Raw genomic sequence first — 20,154 nt, 5'->3', positions numbered from 1 at the left:
TTTGAGTATTTTCATGTATAATTCTCTATAATACAACCTAAGGGGATATTTAAAGGAAAAAAATCAGAAAGTTGTTGGCAGAGAACAGTCTCCACGTGCTCCCCCCATAACTACAGAGAAGCTCTTCAATGGTTTTCACTCATTATGTAAATAGAAAGGAAATCTTTTCGGTAACATACCCACACTATTTCAATATTTAGATAGGCGGTATGTAGAGTCAAAATCGTAATGAAACATACTGCCTCTGCTTTTTTTCCGCTTCGAATACTGGTGTACGACGTTGCAAACAAAACGAAGAATATAAAGGTAATCAAACACAAGGTTCCTTTGAAAAATAAACTATTTTTCCTAATTAATTATTTGAATATAGTCGGATAGCTAAGAAAAATGTAACAGTGTAATTGCAAGATTATGGAACAAAGTATCTAACCCATATTTCTGAAGTATTATTCAGTAATAAAGTGAATGCATTAAATTTGCTCAACTACTTAAATATTTAACCCAATGGCAGAACTTTCTTTGTCTTTCTGCGATGAGCTTTTGTAAGTCAAAAGTTTTCTGCAGGAATTCTGCAAAAATTTTCTGCAGAAGAAACACTTGTGATTCTTAAAATTACGCTTTACGCGACGTAAAAAGCAGTTTTAACTATATTTATGCGAGTAGTCCGTCTATTTAAGACATCTACACATATCAGGCATGTTTTCAAATTTTTCTGTTAGCTACTTTTTTTCCTCTGGCAATTTTTCTGCACAAGCGCGGGTAACTTTCTGCGATCACATCGCAGATCGCGGCATGTTCTGCTATGGGGATATTTTACTAGTTTTTCCTTCCTTAAGAGTCTGACTTACTAAAAATAATACAAAATTTAACATTTTTCTTTGGCTTGTTTATTCATAAGTAAAAGGAAATAATAAAATACAGCTTATCACAATCATAAATGATGTTATTCTACAGGGTGTCCAATATACAATGCAACCCGGAGTTTGGGATAGTAGAACTTTTGAACCGGAAGCGGTACACAAATAATGGTTATACCAAAATGAAGCCTTGTTCATGCATATACTTTTAAACTAAGAAACAACGATTGAAATACACTAGGAACCACACAGTGTTGACAGATGTAACCGAAGGTGTAATCAATTTTTTTTTTACAAAGCAAATAAATTGACTCATCATACGTATAGATGTTCTGTCGTTAATTTTCAGTTTGTTTAGTTGGAGTAGCTTGGAAACTATGGAATGGAAAAAAGAATTTTTCATTTCCACCGATAACTAATCGGATGAGGCCTCTGTAACGGACAAGTAGAGAAATCGTAGTTTTCATAAATAACACTCTGAATTGGCAACTCTGCTGATGTTTCAGTGCATCAAAAGATGTGTTAAGGATTTGTCTACATTATGCAATTCCTGAAAACAATGAAAAAGGAACTTTGAAATTATCATGATAAATCTTTTACTTACATGCACCCGGCAATAGTGCTATTCATTGAATAAAAACGGTGGCCCTTCCGATACCTGCCGTAGAACTGACAATTCAGTTCGTGATGAATAGCAATGTTGCCGAGTGCATGTAAGTTTAATCTGCAGGAAACTGAAGAAAACTGCAGGAAACATATGTTAGTCGAACTCTTTAGTATGGCACTAATAACGCGTCAAAACTCGGCATAAGGCCTATGGTTTAAAAAAATAAAATAAAGCTTTATATAATACGATTCTTATAGCATTAAGATTAGTTAGAGCAATGGCATGGACCGAACAATTGCCTAATGCGTACAAGGAATAGTAGAAAATATAAGGATGTAGTAGGATACAATTTTTTTGAAAGGCTTTAAGAGCTTTTTGGTGTAGAAAGTGCTTATTTCTAGCCGTAATATAATAGCATGGAGATCCACGACAAATCTTCAAAATAAAGAAGAGCTGGCTGCGCCTGATTAATTTGAACTAATATAGTACTTACTCCTAACTAAAGAGTTCGACTAACATGTTTCCTGCAGTAGTCAGGCCATTAGTACGACGCTAATCATACGTCAAAACGACTGTGCATAAGGCCCCTATTGTTTTTGGTGTAATCCAATAATAAAGTTATTATTATTATTATTATTATTATTATTATTATTATTATTATTATTATTATTATTATTATTATTATTATTATTATTATTATTATTATTAAGTATTCTGCCATTTGGCAGGTCCTGGGGCTAATGAGGTTTTCTTCTTCTTAATTTTCAGTTTGGGCCTGGAAAAGTTTCTTCCATATTTTTCGATTTTCAGCTTCCACTTTTCCCCAATATTTTTCAAATCATCAATCAATTGTATTTTTCTTCCTATTCCTTGCTCCCCTTCTATCTTTTCCTTCTATAGCTGTATGAAGAAGACAGTTTTTTCGCAAGAAAAGTCCAATTCAATTGACCTTTCTAAGAAGGATGGTGGCTAGAAGCGTTCTCTTCTTCCCTGGCCGTTTTAAAACGTCTTCGTTTGATACTCTTTCTGTCCATTTTATTTTCTCCATCTTCCTCCGACACCTTATTTCGAAGCTTTCTAAATATTTCTCCACTGACTTCCGTAAGTCCAATACTCCATATAGTCGTGCTTCTGTAGCTATGGCAATTCTCGACTTGATCTCTTTGGTGCAGTACGCGTCTTTCTTCATAGTACTTCCCAGATATTTGAAATGGTCTACCTCTTATATGTATCTAAAATATTGTAATGATAGAACATTAAAAATTAATTTTAATATTTAAACTAGGAGAATATGTCTTATTAACACGTTACTTTTATATATAGTAAGTAGTTTACTTATTTTATCACTTTCCCTTTCACTATGCCACTAAATTTATGGGAGTTCGATGGTTCAGTGGTACAGTGCTTACCTCTGATGCGTGGGGTCCCTGGTTTGATCTCCGACCAAGTAAGTTTGTGGTGAACAACATCGTGTCCGTGGGTTTCCTCAGGGTACTCCCGTTTCCTCCCACTTTCTCATTCCACCAGTTCTTCCATCATCATTCACTTGTCTTAAACCTCATCGACCTTGACCTAAAGGGCATTATTGTGGGATATTAAACTGAAAGATTTAATTTCCACTAAATTTATTTGTAGTTTCCAGTAAACAACTGCTATATGAAAGGATTCCCTGAAGTTTTCAATATGGCTTAGAGGGGTACCGAGATATGACGTCACGCCAAAACACTTATTTGTGTTGCCGTGACGTAAGCAACTCATTTTTGCATTGTTTGAAGCGTTGTATCTTCGTAACTAGGAATTATTTTTCTGAGATTTTTTATGTGGTACATTGAAGACAAGTTCTGCACGATGGTGTCTTTACATTACAACTTTTGGTGAGAAAGGAAATGTCCATTGTTTCTACTAGCAAAATAACACCACTCTTTAAATCACGGATTGCACTACATTGGTTCGAGAACACTTGTCAAAATTTTAGGTATTCATTTGATCACTTCCGACGCCAGATCGAAAATCCATAGAGCGTTGTGGGACTTTATGTAGACATCACTGAATTCCATACAGAAGTATTACTGAAATGCAATCGATTTATAAGCAACAATTGAATGTGCACGGCTATAAAATATAATCACTCTTTGCCATGTCGAGTAGCCGCCCTTATTCGAGTCCAGGAAGGAGCTACACGTTACTAGACACGTACTTGTAATTTTTTGGTAATCTAGTTTCATTCCTAGTGATCTGTGATCCAACTTCAACCATATACCACTCTTAGCCATTTTCTTTCTTCTTTTAAGTAATAGGATTGAAGGTCACGGACGCTGCTATACGTATTTCTACTTGTGATTCTGCTATTAGTTAGAAAAATCAATTTCTAAGAAGCAGTTTATATAATCGCTCCAGCACAGTGTCGAACATAGATAGGAAAAGTATATGTCAGGAATAATCTTATAACAGCTGTTTAAATCTCCTCTCTTCTTTCTAATATACACATAGATGTTGCACATTTTCTTACAGTAGTTTTTCTGATCTCAGTAGTTTTGAGATTAAACTGTTTCAGTTTTAGCTAGTATTTGAATTTTTGAAGCTGTATTTTGCTTTCGTGAGAAATAACAAAATCTTTTCTCAAAAAGATAACATAGAAAAAAATAGTATTTATTAGAAGGGTTAAAAGTATTGTGTTAGAAAAATATTCAGTAGAAACGGAGTTTATTTTTGTGGTAGTAACTAATACGGGATGATTTTACAGAAACGCCCCGTTGTGCGGCAAGATTCCACGGAGAGTGAAACGGGCGTGGTGAGAGAGAAGGTAACCAAGCAAGACCCTTCAAGGTGTGTTTGTGTGACGAATCTGACCAACCACTATGTTTTTATAGCATGCTTTTGATGTGACTGTGAAGGGTTTTCCCGCACGGTTTGGAGAGATTCTATCTCATAGAACCATTCGTTTGTATACTCTTTCCCCAGTAACTTCACAGTGTTCTCCATTTTGTCAGAACTTAATCCAGCGATGATGATCCATTTACTTACAGCAAATTAATCTGAGTGATTGATGAATTAGTGTTTTAGGTGACTTACAGTAATCAAAAAATATCTAATTTTAGTTTGAATGCAATCATTGCTTGGGAAGTAATATAGCCTGCGAAAGAAATAACATTACTAAACTTCAAGAGAATGATTTATTTTACTTAGTGAGAAAAAGTACTTATTCGTGGCCAAATGGCTAACGTGCATGCTTGCTATGCTCATGATTCCTGAAGGGCGACAGTACGGCCGAATATAGGTTCACATCCCGATTTATAAGCAGTGGACTCAGTTTTATGTAACCAGAAGCTTAAAAGCCACACAAACTCCAATCGATCAGTAAAGTGAAAGAAAAAGGTTCTACCTAGGTAGATCAGTCGACAAACGCCCACTTTGAAAGTTACAGCTTGCTGAAAGTGCGAAAAAAATGGAAATGTTCTAGTTCTAAAAGATGGGATATTACTAAAGGCTTAGAAAAGCTATGAATATACTACACTGAGTGCTCACTGAATTGCGACCACCCCTTTACATAAAGCGTGGCCAGCAGCCGAGCTGATTACATGACCACTCCGACTGGTAGTATTGCACAGAAAGAACACACCCGAAGTTACATGTCTGCAGACAGCACTCTGTTATAATGGGAGGTGGACGTAATTTATCCTCATTTGAATAGGGCATGATTGTGGGTACTCGAGCAATAGGTGCGTCAATAAGCCAGACAGCAATACTTGTTGGATACGTCCGTTCCTGTGTAGTAAAGGTACACAAGGAGTGGAAAGAAATGGGGTAACGGTCTCCAAGAGCTGGGGAGGCGCACGGAAGTTCAAAACGTGGGGCGAGTGTCGCGTCGAACAGCTCGTGATAGCCAAACGAACCATCGGTGTCCGGGAATTACGTGGCCAATACAGTGGTGGATGCACAACACCCATATCACACGAAATACACGGCGTACACGCACGCATTTAGTTCCACATCACGACTCACTCCTTACGACTCGTCACCGCCGACTTCGTCGCGGTCGGGAAAGGAACACGCTAATTGGACCATGGATGATTGGAAAAGGGTGTGTTGGTCCGATAAATCACTGTTTGTGCAACTCCTCTCGAACGGACGTGTGCATGTGTGGCGCTAACAGCACGAAAATATGAATCCCCCATGCATGGTGCGTACTGTACAGGCAGGGAGGGTGGCTGTATGGTTTCGGGGAGGTGCTTCTGTTGGCATGGACTGGCACTGTTGATGTGTATGGACTACAGCGAGACATCCATTGTGTACATGCAGGTGTTAGAGAATCACATACATCCTACAATGTAACACTTCTTCTTACACGAAGACGGCATTTTCCAGGGCGACAATGCACTGTGGCACCAAGCCAGACTCTACTAGCTTGGTTTAAAAAATTCCATGGAGTTGCAGCGTATGAATTGCCCCCTAAGTCACCGAATCTTAATGCTATGGAACATTTATGAGACGTTGCAGAACGAGCTCTTCCAGGGTGTCTATTGGTCACGAAAGTCACGAAATCAGAAAACGGTCATGAAAGTCAAGAAAAAGTCACGAAATTTAACTTTTGGGTTACGATTATTTTTATCTGAGAAATATAAGTACAGACTGGAATATTTTTCCTATAAAACTTCAAAATTCGCCACCAGAAATGTCTATAATCAGCTTTAGACGCTTCCAAGTAGGAAGCAAAGCCAGCTTCTATCACATACATGAAAATTCGGCCTAATTCGCACCCAAATTTGCTCTTGAGAATGTTACGAAATTTTATGATTTGGTAAAGAAAAAGTCACAATAAAGTCACGAAATTTCATTTTGGAATTTTAGTAGACACCCTGTCTTCGCACCGTAACTCCTGCACCAACATCTGTGTGGGCTTATTGTGGGATGCCATCAGGAATATATGGTGTCATATCTCCGTGGAAACATATCAGCAACTACCAGAATCTATGCTACGCCGTGTCCAGGCCGTCCTGTGAGCAAAAGGTGGACTAACCAAGTATTAGGTAGTTGATCGCAATTCTGTGAGCACTCAATGTAGTATAGGCTCTGATTACTCGTATTTAAGATTCATAGTTCGTGCAAAGCAATAGAAAAGGTAAGGCTGAATATAGAAAGGATCTCCAGCAGATATTCTACTTATTCGTATGTTATTCGTTCTCGAACACTGTAGTGGTACTAAACATTTATATTTAGCTAGGATTTGTATTACTTTGTTTATTTAGGTATACTACACTGTTTCTTTAGTTGGTGAAACCACATCCCATAGATTCCATAGTTTCAATCTGAAAGGCTTCAAAAATGTATTTTCTGTATTTTCGGCAGCTTGTTGCACTTGAAAGAGAAGTTTATCGACCGACTAAAGTTTGTTTGAACTTCCGTTTTCTTCTGTTTGTTATAACGGGTAATATTATTTTCTGCAAAATGTAAATAAGACGGGGAAGGAAGCACGGTGGCTCGGTGATAGAGCGTTTACCTCTTTTGGTATGGGTCGGTGGGTGAGTCGATTCCAAGCCATGTGTACCTGTGGTAGACAGCATCGTGCCTGTAGGTTTTATCGGGCTTCTGCGTTTTCTCTCACTTCCTGTTCTACCATATTTTATACTCATTGACTTTCATTAATCATCTGTTCCCTTTAGCCTACAGGGGATAAACGTGTGACATTAAACATTATCCATTTGTGAGTATAAATCTCACACATATTGTACACAAAATCAGACAAAAGAGTTAACTTACTGTTAAACAGTCATGATAAGCGAATGTGAACACCCACCTCTCTTTCACACGCTTATCCGAAAACCAGATTCTAGCAAACATATTATATTCGATATGAAGACCATATATTATCTATTGCTTTGAATATTGCTTGGTAAGCATATGTTAAAACATACTACTATGTGTGTGAGATGAAAGTTCTTTATAGAGACTAAAAAATGATTATAAAGTGAAAAAGAATAATAAATCATTACGGTATTCATGTTTATTAACCTCAGCAGAGTTCTGTCAGCTTCCCTGTTATCCTAGTAGCTAGCGCGCGTGCCTTTGGTGCACGTAGTCTCGGGTCGATTCCCAGTGTGAAATCACTGAACGCACTACAAAGTTAATGTCTACTGATGTAGAAAAGAAATGAAATTAAATTTCTAGTTTAACGTTCCATGATTATGCTTTCTAGGCTAAATGGAACGAATAATTAATAAGAGTGAATAGTTGTGAAAGAATGTGGGAATGCAATCTAGAAGGTAACAGGAGAACCGCTAAAAACTCACGGACATTGTTTTATACTGCAGACTCACATACGCTGGGATCGAATCAAGGATCCTCGCACCAGAGGTGAGTGCTCTATCACTGAGCCACCGTTCCCCCCCCCCCCCCCCTATTGTGTTAGGTAAACATATGCATTTCTTCCTGTAAATGTGTGTGTTCGAAGTTCCCGTCAGAAACAACTCCGCATGTAGCGTCCTTCTTTACAGAAAAAGAAATGAAATTTCTTGTTTAATTTAATTTACAAGCCAGCCGACATTTGTAAAGTGAAAACTGCCATTATTATTATTAAAATAATAGTTGAATAATATATATAATTAAAAATTCTGTCATTTAGCTTAGAGTTGCTCATAGTATTCATAGAAAAGTCGTACGAAACGAGCTTCCTAACGATGCATTTGGTTATAGTTAATAACAGTATTATTATTAATATTGCTGTAATTTAACTTATTACTTGAAAATATTTGTTTGAATATTTTTGGATGCTAAAGTTCTATGTACCGGCATATAAAGAACGCTATACGCATTAGCTAGCAGAAGGGAAAATATTGCAGAATAAAAATTAATAGCGAGAAATTATAAATTGTAACTTACAGTTTCAGCTGATTGTGAATAATAATTTAGCATACTGCAAGTTGTTCGTTCTTCCATTAATTTACATATAATTTCTTCCTTTCTCACTTGCACTTTCCCTTCGAGAAAACAAACACAAACATCCGTTTCTCAACTGTGAAGTTAGTGACATGTTTTTTCTGGAAACATTGGAAATGTGGAAGGTTATTTGGGAACACGCTAATCAGTAGCATCAGTTTACATTAATAGTTTTTATTCTTATCTGTTTCTTATATACACACAAGCTAGTCACAACAAGGAAAATTAATGTATGTGCTGCATGCATCATATAATGTATGCATCTTAAAGCATTGAGTTGTAGGTCATATTTTTAGTTACACTAGTAAATTAAGTTCTTTGATCTGTATTCTCATTTTTCCTTCCTTAGGTTCTGAAATAGCATATAAAGATTATTTGAACAGACATTTGTTGGCTTCCGTATTTTTTGTATTATTGCTGCGGTCAAATCAAAGTGCTTTTAAACATGTCCAAATTTTTTGCTTGGGATCCTTTTATTAACGTGTATCATGCGTTACTTTGCTTTAATCTTTGATAAAATTCCACTGAATCAAAGGTCTAAACATGAATTGTTTCTTGACTGTAACATTATCTTGCCTCAGACTAGTTTTCTTCTGTCTTTTAAGAAAAGAAAGGTCAGTTTGAAGAGAATATTGCAACGATACCGAAAATAATAAAATATTCATGTTAGAAAGAAAGAAAGAAAGAAACTGTACCCATCTTAATAGATCTCCATGTTCGCTCCATTGGTTGCTCGACACACTCAAGACGGCATTGAAATCCAGTCTGTGTTGCGAAACGTTTGAGGTGTCGTGGATTCAAAGACAGCAGTACTTCTTTGCTGTAAGTCATCTAACTCTTGCATTGGTGTTCAGTGCACAACAGTCGTGGAAGTATTTCCGTAGAAAATTCAGTGTCAAGTTAGGTGACCTCCTGGAGAATTTAATAGAACCTTTCGTTTCCATCCAATTATTTTGAAAATGGTAATCCAGGAAAGATTTCTGACATTACGGGCGTAATGTGGCGAAGCTCCATCTAGTTGAAACACATACTCATATGCTAATGTACAGGGTGAAACAATGTTTCATTTTCAAGTTGCTGACCTGCGTGGGATTCGCTGAAGAATTTCCTGATCTGAATTCCCACTTTTTCCTCACTCCTTCGTTTTCTTACTCAGCATAGAACCAGCTTTCAGCAATTAGTTATGCCAACGAGCAATCTAATGATGATCTGATAGGTTTTGTTCGTGCTGTTGCGTAACTTACGTCTATAAGATTGCGAGGAACTTTCTGACGCACAGTATACAACTCCATTTGTCTTACTTGTAAACAAACGCAATGCTCATTCGTTCTAGTAAAGTTGCTATCTTTCGTCTGCTGTTGATAAAATTAAATATTTTATTTTTCAGAGTACCGAAACTAGACAATTCTTTCATTTTAATGATGTAAAAGGTTTTCTCTTTTATTATTGTATTATTGTTATAACAGTGATCAACCTAAATAGCATGTCTTCCCTTGATTTATAGGTAAACTTCACAAAAATCTGCCGCGTCACTGTTACGGAGTAATTTCGAATCACTATAATTAAAATATATGCGGAACACTATTTTTTTTTCCTTTTAAAATTCGTCACTTCTTTGCTGATATCATGGTCGTTTCCAGATACATCATTGTAAGCATGACTGCAGTGACAGTAACGGCTTATAATGCCTTCCAAAGCTGGAGTATGTGTACCAAGCTGTACTGAGAGAGAATATTAGGAACAAAAATATCTCTAAAATTTTGAACTTTATACTTCATATTTTTGCATAATTTCAGTTTCCTTGGGTATTAAGCTTATTGTGGTTATCTTTAAAGATACATCCTGAAAAGAGAAAACAAGTTACGGCCTTGACATAACCAAAGGCTTGACATAAACAATGTTATTTTAAGTATAAACATAACTTAAACAATAATGAAATCTGACGAAAGCAAATACTTGTTACTATTACGTACCTATATTCCAGTTTCGACAGTATCATTGCCTGCATCAGATACATTCTGATGTGTTAGATGAAAGCAATGACAGGAGACATAGTCAGACAGACGTGTCTATTGAATGCTGGAACTACACAGATTAGTATAACACAGATGTATAACACAGATTAGTAATAACGGTTTTCTTTGATCAGATCTTTATTTTATTCTAAACAGAAACACATCATAACATAATTGCAACAAAACTTCAGTGTTTACAAATAATCAATAGGAGACCGTAAATTGTGCTTTTGCGTTTTCTATTGTTGTTTTTATCATTTGCTTACATTCAGAAACAACTTACTACATTTGTTGTCGGAAGAGAGCTTTGACGCTGTAAATACAAAAATAAACATTCCAATAATTGTTTGAAACGTTAGTGTCAATGCAGGCAGAGAACCAATTACCGATTAATTATAAAGTACTTCTATAATTATTTAAATTTCTTCTCCGTTTGTGTTGAGCAAAATCGTCAGCAGAACTAATAATGCGCTCTCTTTTAAATTTCACCTGAGCAAAGATAAAGATAAAAACGTTGTGATACAGAGTTTCTATTACGTTACTAGTATCAATTACAGTCACAGTATGCTACTAAAAACTTAACAGTTCTAGCACTAGCATTATTTATTAGCTGTACATGGTAAGTGTAATTCAGTACGTAAATTGTAGCAATAAGAAGTAGAAGTAAAGTTGTACTATGATATAAAAAGCGGGAAAGAGGTGTATGGAGAATTTTCAGTATTTTGTACAAATCGCTGTTCTTTTTGTTTACGAAGTCTGTGTGTGTTGATATAAGTTTTCATACCCAGTTTTAACATTACACAAAGAATACAGTAGGTGATCTTTAATCTGATATTCTACTTTCGGCACATTCAGTAATCCGGCACCGATGGAGCCACTTGGATTTTTTGCAACTGGATTCGCATGTTGTGCGACTGCGGTGCCTGTGTTTTAAGTTTTCTTGGTGTTTATCGTGACTGTCAGTTTTCATTTCAGTACAGTGCTTCCTGTTTTCTGACGGGTTACATATCACGTTTGCGTAATGTTACAACTGTGTACATACAGTGTACAGTGTTATGTACTATAAACATGTTCCGGAAGCCCAGCACGAGTCCTTCAAGTACTGATATAACTAATAGGCGTAAGCTGGTGATTCTCACTATACAACAGGAACTAAACACACCTAATAGTCTCGAGAAAAGTGAAAACAGGAACTTCATAATGCGTGATTTCAGTATTGGTTCTCCGACAATTTATAATATAAAAATACTGTACGAAATACTTTATACAGTAGGATATTTACATTGCTAGCATTTTTATCTAGAGCGCTTCATCGTTGGTATTTCCGTTAAAACTATATTAAAACTATATTCGGTAATACAGCAAAATCGGTAACCCGCCAAACAGTGGTCCCGAACGTGCCGGATTAAAGAGTGCTTACTGTATTATGTTCGGCATTACAGACAACATGACGACATGTAGTAAGGGAACTCACCATTCATCTCGAATATAATACCATTCATCTCGAATATAATCTCAGAGAAGAAACATGTGAATTTGATTTTCATCGAAGAACTGAATAGTACCTTCCAAAATCTTAGCAGATCGATTCATTCCTTTTCCATTTTTTCTTTGATGTATAGCATAAAATGAACTTCATGTTCATTATTACCACTGACAGTTAGTTCGTTATAAAAAGTTTATATGCACTACTGTCCCATGCTAATGTTTTCGTTTTAATACTATTTTAATAATAATAAAATAAGAAATGCTTATTTTCTGTCATAATTTTATAAAATACGGAAGTGTCAACCCCTATTCAATATGGTTCAGAATCTATTACTGATAAATTAGCGTTTACTTACAATATCCTTTAACTTACGTATCCTTCAACATTTAAAATAACTAATAATTATACTCTTCCATTTCTTGCAGTTCGCAGAATTCGACATGTTGGATTGGGACCAACCAAAAAGCAACGAAAGTGTACATTCAGCCGACTCCATGCTTGTGGATGATGACTTCATTAGCGATACCCTGTTCTCCCTTACGTATAATCAGCCCTTTCCCAATCCTAAAGAAATGAGAGAAATAGGTGAGACACTAAATATAAATTAACAATAAGAAAGTGAGTAATGAATATTATGTAGGGATGAGTTAAACGGAAAATATTTGATTAAAATTTCCTCCTTTTTCTTTTTTATTTATTTATTTTTAAATCACAACTTTGAAATAACTAGCTATGTAGCTACACAACATTAGGACGTAAATTATATTTCACAATATAATAGAAGAAAAATCTAGACTGGCGGGGATTCAAATTGCAGCTATATATGCTTCTAGTTTTTTGTCATATTGCCTTCATCTAATTTAATGCATTTCAAAAATATAAAAATAATTATTTTAATATTTTACTAGTTTTCAGCAGGAACACTTAATATAATATTATTTTATAATTAGTAAGAAACATTCTTATAAAAATTTTCGGTATTTCCAATTCTTGATAAAAGTTCGATGAAAAAAAAAAAAAAAAAACTAAATATTTTTCATGAACTGGTGGCGTAATAAACTTCACCGTACTTTCATTGCACAATGATAATTAAAATAAATTCTGTCTTCATGTGTATAGTGTTACTCCACATAAATCTAGTGTTTTGTAACTTGTGTCGTTAGTGGGTTAATATACGTCCTTTGAAGCACGTCCAGTGACTTGATAATTCTGAGCAAGTTATATATCCTAAAGGGTATTAAATTAAATACTTTCTGACCATGAATGTTTACTTAATAAAGATATACAATGAAATTTGCCTGTATTAGTCACTCTAATTTCTATAGAAAACTGTTAAATTGACATAGTAGGTATATCGTAGTCGGAATGTCTGTCAGTTATGTTCCAGAAGTTTGCTTCTAGCTCAAAACAAATTGAATGAACATACACTAGGTACAGGTGAATATAATTAATTTATAAATAGTAATCATTAAGCTAACAAAAGGCATTATTAAGTAATTAAACAGAGAAATATACGGTAGTGCAAATGTAAAATGACGCTGATTGCTATACCTGTAAATATTTCTCTTTAACCTCCTTACTATATCACATCAATATTCAACGATAAATATATAAATATTGCAAGGTATATTCTAATACTTTAAAGGCACTTTTGCTGATTGCCACCCAGGCATGAGTTTTTAGAGAATTTCAGATATTAGTATTCTATGTTAAATATTTTAATATAAATTAAAATTTTATTGATGAAGTTTACATTAACGTACTTATTTTACTTTATTTCCAGCTAGAGGAGCAGGTTTTGCAGACTTCATTCAGCCTGGCTTAGTTCAGTTGCAACCTAATTACGATTATGATCTAATGGAGCCTCTGCAAGGTAATAAACAAAATTGCTTGTTATGGATTTTTGTTCAATAAATCATTGGTTTATATTATATTAAAGATATTTCATTATTACAATATTTTAACATTATTCAGATTAGACACACTTTTTTTTAATATGTTTCTTTATTTTTTACTATGTATAACAGTTTTGTACACAAAATTACGGAATTTTCCTTCACCTTCATACACTTTATCGTAATTAAAATTCTGAATTTGTTAATTTTAGAAAAGTTTGAATATTAAAAAGAAAGCAGTGCGTTTTATTTTCCTTATAATTGTAAATTCCAGTGAGGGAGTCCAAATACGGACAGCCATTTTGCCGAAAATCGTTAAGCCTGCGTATATGCTAGTGATTCCAGCAATTACATATACGTAGAATTTTTATTTATTTATTTATTTATTTTTTAAGCCATGCAGAATATGAAATATAACTTTTAGAATATAAAATTCCATATTATAGAAATTGTTTGTAACATATTGTATGTGTATTCTTATCTACAGGTATCTATTGTATATTGTATAATAATATATGTATATATTTTTTTTCAGCAAACTTTCTCATTTTTTTTACTAGTGTACACATATTTCTCGTTTCTCGTATATATATATACGATATTATATATAACCGATAGTGTATAGGTTTGTAACATTGTTTCTCGTAAGTTGATTTCCTCCTCTGTTCTCGGTTGTGGTACTTTAGCTCCAATGTCAGAATGTTTTACTTGTTTAATGTTACGCTTGTCTCATTTCAGAATTGTTTTCATCTAAACTTCCACCAGTGCCTGAAGAAGACGTGTTGAGACCTGTGTCAAGTAACGAAAACAACAATTTCCTGGACGAATTCTTGGGGAATTCTACGTCAACTGTACAGCAGCAACCACCGGACTCTCAGACACAGTATACTGCCAAATTGTATGTTCAGACACAACAAAACTCAGGATACAGACAGCAGCAACAGCAGTCTACAGACTTTAACAGTGTTAATCGGAACTTTCAAAACTTCCAAAACACAGCACAAGAGCCGTCACCAATGAATCAGGCTGCAATGCGAGAAAGTCAGAAATCTCGACAAGCAGCTACATCGATGTCTGTGGGACCATCTCTTGCACAACAAGCATCAACATCAAACAGTAGTACAAGATCTGCGCATCAGCAAGGGACTGTGTATGCTTCTAATCAAAACCGTTTGGTGTTTCAGGACTATTCATTGGCAACAACAATGCAGAAATCCGATGGTGAATATATTCTTCCAACAACATTACCTTCAATGTTGTCCCCTGCACCATGCACACAAACAAATAGTTCTTCAACTGTACCTGCTGCCCCTGTGACATCTCTCCAAACCAGTCAGCACCAACAGCGAGTCATAAGTAATCAATTGTCATCATCCGGAGCAGCACAGCCTCATGTTCTTAGATTAAGTAATCCTCCAACAGTACAACAAGTGCCTGTCAGTCAATCACAAATTCAGCAGCATACGCAGAGCACTGTTGCATCACAACAACAGACTGCTTCTATGCTTACGATGAAAACGAGTCGTTCTTCGTCCGTGCAAGAAGAGAAGATTTTTGCAGTACCAGAAGTAAGTTTTTTAGTGTTAGCAAACTCACCGTAGTGTAGGGCAAAAGCCAGTTACGATAACGTTTCATTATCTTCATATGTAACAAACGATGAAATGTGGTGTCATAAAAGGAACAACCAGCTGAATGAAATATGATCCTAAGTTCGATATCCAATAATTTAATTGGGAAAAGAACATTAAATACTATATATTTTTCTATAAGAATAAGAAAATAGTTCATTACAATATTCATGTCATTGAGAGCTTAGTGGAAGGAATTAAAAGTAACAAAGTTCGAAATTTTAATTTTTCTTTTAAATCATCCTAACTATATATAAAACTACATGAACTGACATAAATTAAAGGGGTATTTCCGGTTGATATGGAAAGTTGAAATTTGGTATAATTGTAACTTTCCGAGACTAACCGACAGGAAAATTGCCAAAAGTAAATATTTTTAATTTTTAGGGAGTCCAAATGGTGGATGAAGAATTTCCCCATGTTATGTAAATGAATCTTTTTTTGGACGAATAATCTCGTTTTAGGTACTTGGAATTAGGATAAAAACTTGAAATTCGGTGTGCTTGTACGTTTTCGTTAGCATTACCTAAGTAAATCAGTAATAATAAAAATTTCCAACTTTAGAATGGTTTTATGGGCAACTGAAAAATCTTTCCCATGTTATTTATATGGGACGTCTTCAACACCCCAAAATCTTTAAGCACTTCCAGCAGGATTAAAATTATGAAATTTGACATGATTGTAGCCTTCCGGGACTAACCCACAGGAAAATTGCCAAAAGGAAATATTTTTAATTTTTAAGGGGTCTAAAGAGGAATGAAAAAATTCCCATGTTATTTAAGTGGGCGCTTTTTTGGGATACAAAATCTTATCTTTTAGATAGTTGAAATAGGAAAAGAAACTTGAAATTTGGTAGAACTGTGGGGTTAAGAGATGCGAGGCCATAAGCCGTGCAAACTTGGGGGTTTGGGGGCGGAGCCCCCGCTTGCCAAAGGCTAGTCTAAAAAAGAATATCCGAGTATAAATGCTAAAGGTATAAAAGTAATAAACAGAGAGAGCGCGCACTAAATTGAAGCCTTGTTAGTTTATATCTATGATTTGTGATCTGTGGCTACGCTATTTGTCAATATTCCAACATATTTTCCGGTGATGCGTTTCAAAGATGAATTGAAAGCATTGTTGTAAAGGGTCGAGGGGAAAAAAAACGGAAAGTTGTAGTTCAAAAATAAAAGTTTTCTCTCTCTCTCTCTCTGAAGTACATGACAAAACGAAAATTTTGAAAATTTACACATTTGTAATTTTTAAACATTCTTAGCTTTCTAGAACAAATTTCCAACTTTTCTTCTAACAGGTTTATATCCTGTATTAATATATATTCATACCACATGAGCACTCATCAATACGTGTTTTCAAATATATACATATAATATTTATGTATCTGCGAAATATAATTGACTAACTGCCTGATTACTCACTTTCTTCGAAAAGCTTTCTGTCTATTAAGATTAAATTTGGCAAATTTATACCTTAACTTTTAAGTGGTCACTAAACAATGATAATGGCCAAGTCAATAGAATCAATTAGTTCCCTTCCATCATTTTATCCTGCTATCATCTCATTCTGGTAGGTGACCAAATTCATAGGATGAAAATCCGGAACATTCCTCCCTATTCTCAATATAGTTTCACATCTTCACAAAATAAATTTTAATAGATAAATATACATAAGAAAATTATAAGAATAATCAACCACTTCATATTCCAGTGCTAGAATTTCAATGTAAAGAAATTCAATATGCATAGGTACGGAAGTATAACAGGTGAGCGGTTAGGTTATAAGTAATAAGTTACTCACGTATGAAATGCCTGGTCGAACTGAGACACAGAAGAAATGCGATGTCTCGTACATCCGTTATATATATATATATATATAAATTAATGTACCCATCTAATATTTTTATAGTTCAGAGTATAATCAGTTTAAATTAGAGATGTAATGGAGAATGTAAGAGTAGGTATACGCTATTGTTCTGAAAACGGTCGAGCATATACCTATCAAAAGTTCTACGAATATATATCACTATTACAAACAAACACTAAACTAAGTAGCCAGAACAAAAAAACAATTTCGCCAAGACCAGCGAAAAATGAAACGCACGTGTCAGAATATCTTATGTAATGAAATATTTTTAATAGTACAACAAATAGTTTTAAAATATTTCATTACATAAGATAGATAAAAAACAGGGACCAGGAAGCATGCCGAAAACCTTTTCCCAGGATTCTTGAATATACAGTGAAAAACTGTGACAATCCCGAATTTCTGGGATATTCTGGGGCTTGGCTAAAAATAATGGGACTGGCAATTCTGTCAGTAATATGCGTAGAGCAGTTGGAAGCGCATGCGTGCAGATGAACCTGAAACCTTCGGGAAGAGAGTGATATACATGATTGCTGCTCTCAGTCGGGTTTAGTCTGTAAACAGCGATTGAAGAGAGAGGTGTGCAATCGTGCTGCCGGAAGAATGGCAAATATGAAGATTGAACAGCGCATTAACTTCAAATTCCTTGTATAATTAAAGTGTTTGAATGGCACAAACGCTTCAGCGAGGGGCGCGAGAACGTTGATGATGATGAAAGATCGCATCCTTCTGCCACAACATCAACAGAGGTAAATGTGGCAAAATAACAGGCATTGTCCGGAAAGATCGCAGGCTCAACATTCGAATGTTAACAGACATTGTGAGTATCTATGAGGAGTCTGTCCGTGAAGTTCTGCACGATCATAGGAACATGCGCAATGTTTGTGCTGAAATATTACAAAAAGCTGACACAGGAGCAGAAGGACTTCCGGAAGCACGTGGAACACCTGGAAGCAGAATCGGAGTTATTAACGAGAATCGTCACTGGTGACGGACGATACGTAGAGCATTCAGTATAAACCTGAAAGGAAAAGGCAATCAATCCATTGGAAAACCGCGAATGAAAAAGACACACAAGAGTAAATCGAAAGTAAAGTCATCTTATTGTGTTTTTGATATCAATGGCCTGCTTCTGATTAAATGGGTACCACCAGTTCAAACAGTGAATAAGCAGGTTTTGGTGAAGCTGCGAGAACGCGTGAGAAGGAAAAAGGCCCCTCTTGTGGAAGAACAATTAACGGATTATGCATCACGACAATGCTCCTTCGCGTATTGCCTTAACCGTTAAGCAGTTTCTGGCAGCGGAGAAGACTCCAGTGTTGGAACACCCACCTTATTTGCCGGACTTGACACCATGCGATTTATTTTATTTTATTTTATTTTATTTCCGAAAGTGAAATCTGCCCTCAAGGGAACTCATTTTCAGACTGTGGAAGAGATGAAGCAGAAAACGACAGCGATACTCAAGACGGTGATACCTGAAGATTTCCACGACTGCTTCCAACAATGGAAACTTCGTATGATAACGTGCACAGAGAGGGGTGGAAGTATGCTGAAGATGATCATCTTTAATTTGTAAGTTTCTGACAATACCGTGCTTTTTGGCATCAGTCCCGTTATTTTTTAGTCATGCCTCATATTCCAATTTCAAGCTGAAAACATTATTGTATTTTTTTAAAACAAATAAGCATTGGAAGATAGAAAAAATATGTTTGCTTGCTGGTTTGAGACTTTCGGTTCGGAAATTTTACACCCTTATTTGTAACGGCCCTGCTACTGTAATGGATTTGAAAAGGTAAAGTACAAGGTGAAAAAAGGATAACATGTTGTAATTCTTGAAAAATTTTATATATAATATGGTATTTGATGAACAAGAGTTCCAGCTTCTTATTTCAGATTTGAGAATTTCTTATGTCCAATTTTTTAATGTATTTTGATGAAAACTTTCGTTATTCGTTTATTAACTTCTCTCTTAATCAGGCCAAACCTCATAGGCGACGATCTCGGAGTGGGTCATCTTTGCAGATAGGTGGAAACCAACGACAGCAATCACCGTCCCTTGCTTCCACTGGCAGACAGGCTTCTGCTCCTTCTGTTAGTAGTAGTGCTCTACTGGCCCAACTGCTGACAAACAACAGTACGTACTTAATGTTACATTTTTATCCTGTCTTCAGAGTGTACACGAAAGTAAAATTCAATGACTGTTTTATTGTTTCAGCATGTAAGAAATGTAAGGGATGTAGTTTTTTCTTCTTTTTCTTTCTTAAATGAAAACAGTTGTTTGTATGACAATGTGTGTGTGGACCGTCTCAGAAACATCGTATTTTCCCTTAAATTGTAAAGCTCCTTGATATATAAATAATCTATTTATACAAGAATAAACAGTACGATATATACCTCGTTTCGAAGGTTTTTCATTTGGTGTGCATTGTGATATTCTGACTCCATTTTTAGAGAAATCCTGCGAAATCCCGAAGTTATGGAAACACATTCATGAACGTGTACATATATCTATATAAAACAATCCAAATTTCACATTTCTGGTCCAAATATTGCGGAAATTTTATGATGCGTTTGGTACAATTATGACTTAAACAGTAGTGAAAAATATGCGATTTAAGTGTAATATTTATTATACCCATAATGAGGAGTAGTTTTCGTACAAACTTGAACGCATTTTATGGTTATATACTGGACATATTTTGTTCAATGACGATTACGTTGACGCAGTTTGGACTTAATAAATCATATATATAACATACAATCCTCGAAAATATTGAGAAAAAATATCTGTATCACAGTAAGTCAAGCTTTTCAAAGCTTTCAGCAGTACAAGTCAGAATTAAATAATATGTAGATAAGCAACTTAA

General features: G+C 35.3%; 1 protein-coding gene across 3 annotated transcripts in view; it reads left to right on the top strand.

Annotated features, from left to right (window-relative positions):
* The window catches only part of Mondo (MLX interacting protein mondo), a 262,881-nt gene that overhangs the window by 218,290 nt on the left and 24,437 nt on the right, over window positions 1–20,154 (top strand). For all 3 annotated transcript variants that reach the window (XM_081771103.1, XM_081771102.1, XM_081771101.1), the window contains exons 5-8: window positions 12,327–12,486; window positions 13,685–13,774; window positions 14,535–15,364; window positions 19,265–19,421. In XM_081771103.1, the coding sequence (XP_081627229.1) occupies window positions 12,327–12,486; window positions 13,685–13,774; window positions 14,535–15,364; window positions 19,265–19,421 (1,237 nt within the window). The remainder of the gene's footprint in view (window positions 1–12,326; window positions 12,487–13,684; window positions 13,775–14,534; window positions 15,365–19,264; window positions 19,422–20,154) is intronic.

This window comes from Thermobia domestica, chromosome 9 (genome assembly GCF_964235325.1).
Source record: "Thermobia domestica chromosome 9, izTheDome1.hap1.1, whole genome shotgun sequence".
Taxonomy (NCBI): domain Eukaryota; kingdom Metazoa; phylum Arthropoda; class Insecta; order Zygentoma; family Lepismatidae; genus Thermobia; species Thermobia domestica.
The sequence above is the reverse complement of the archived record's forward strand: the minus strand, read 5'-3'. Positions and strand labels throughout refer to the sequence as shown.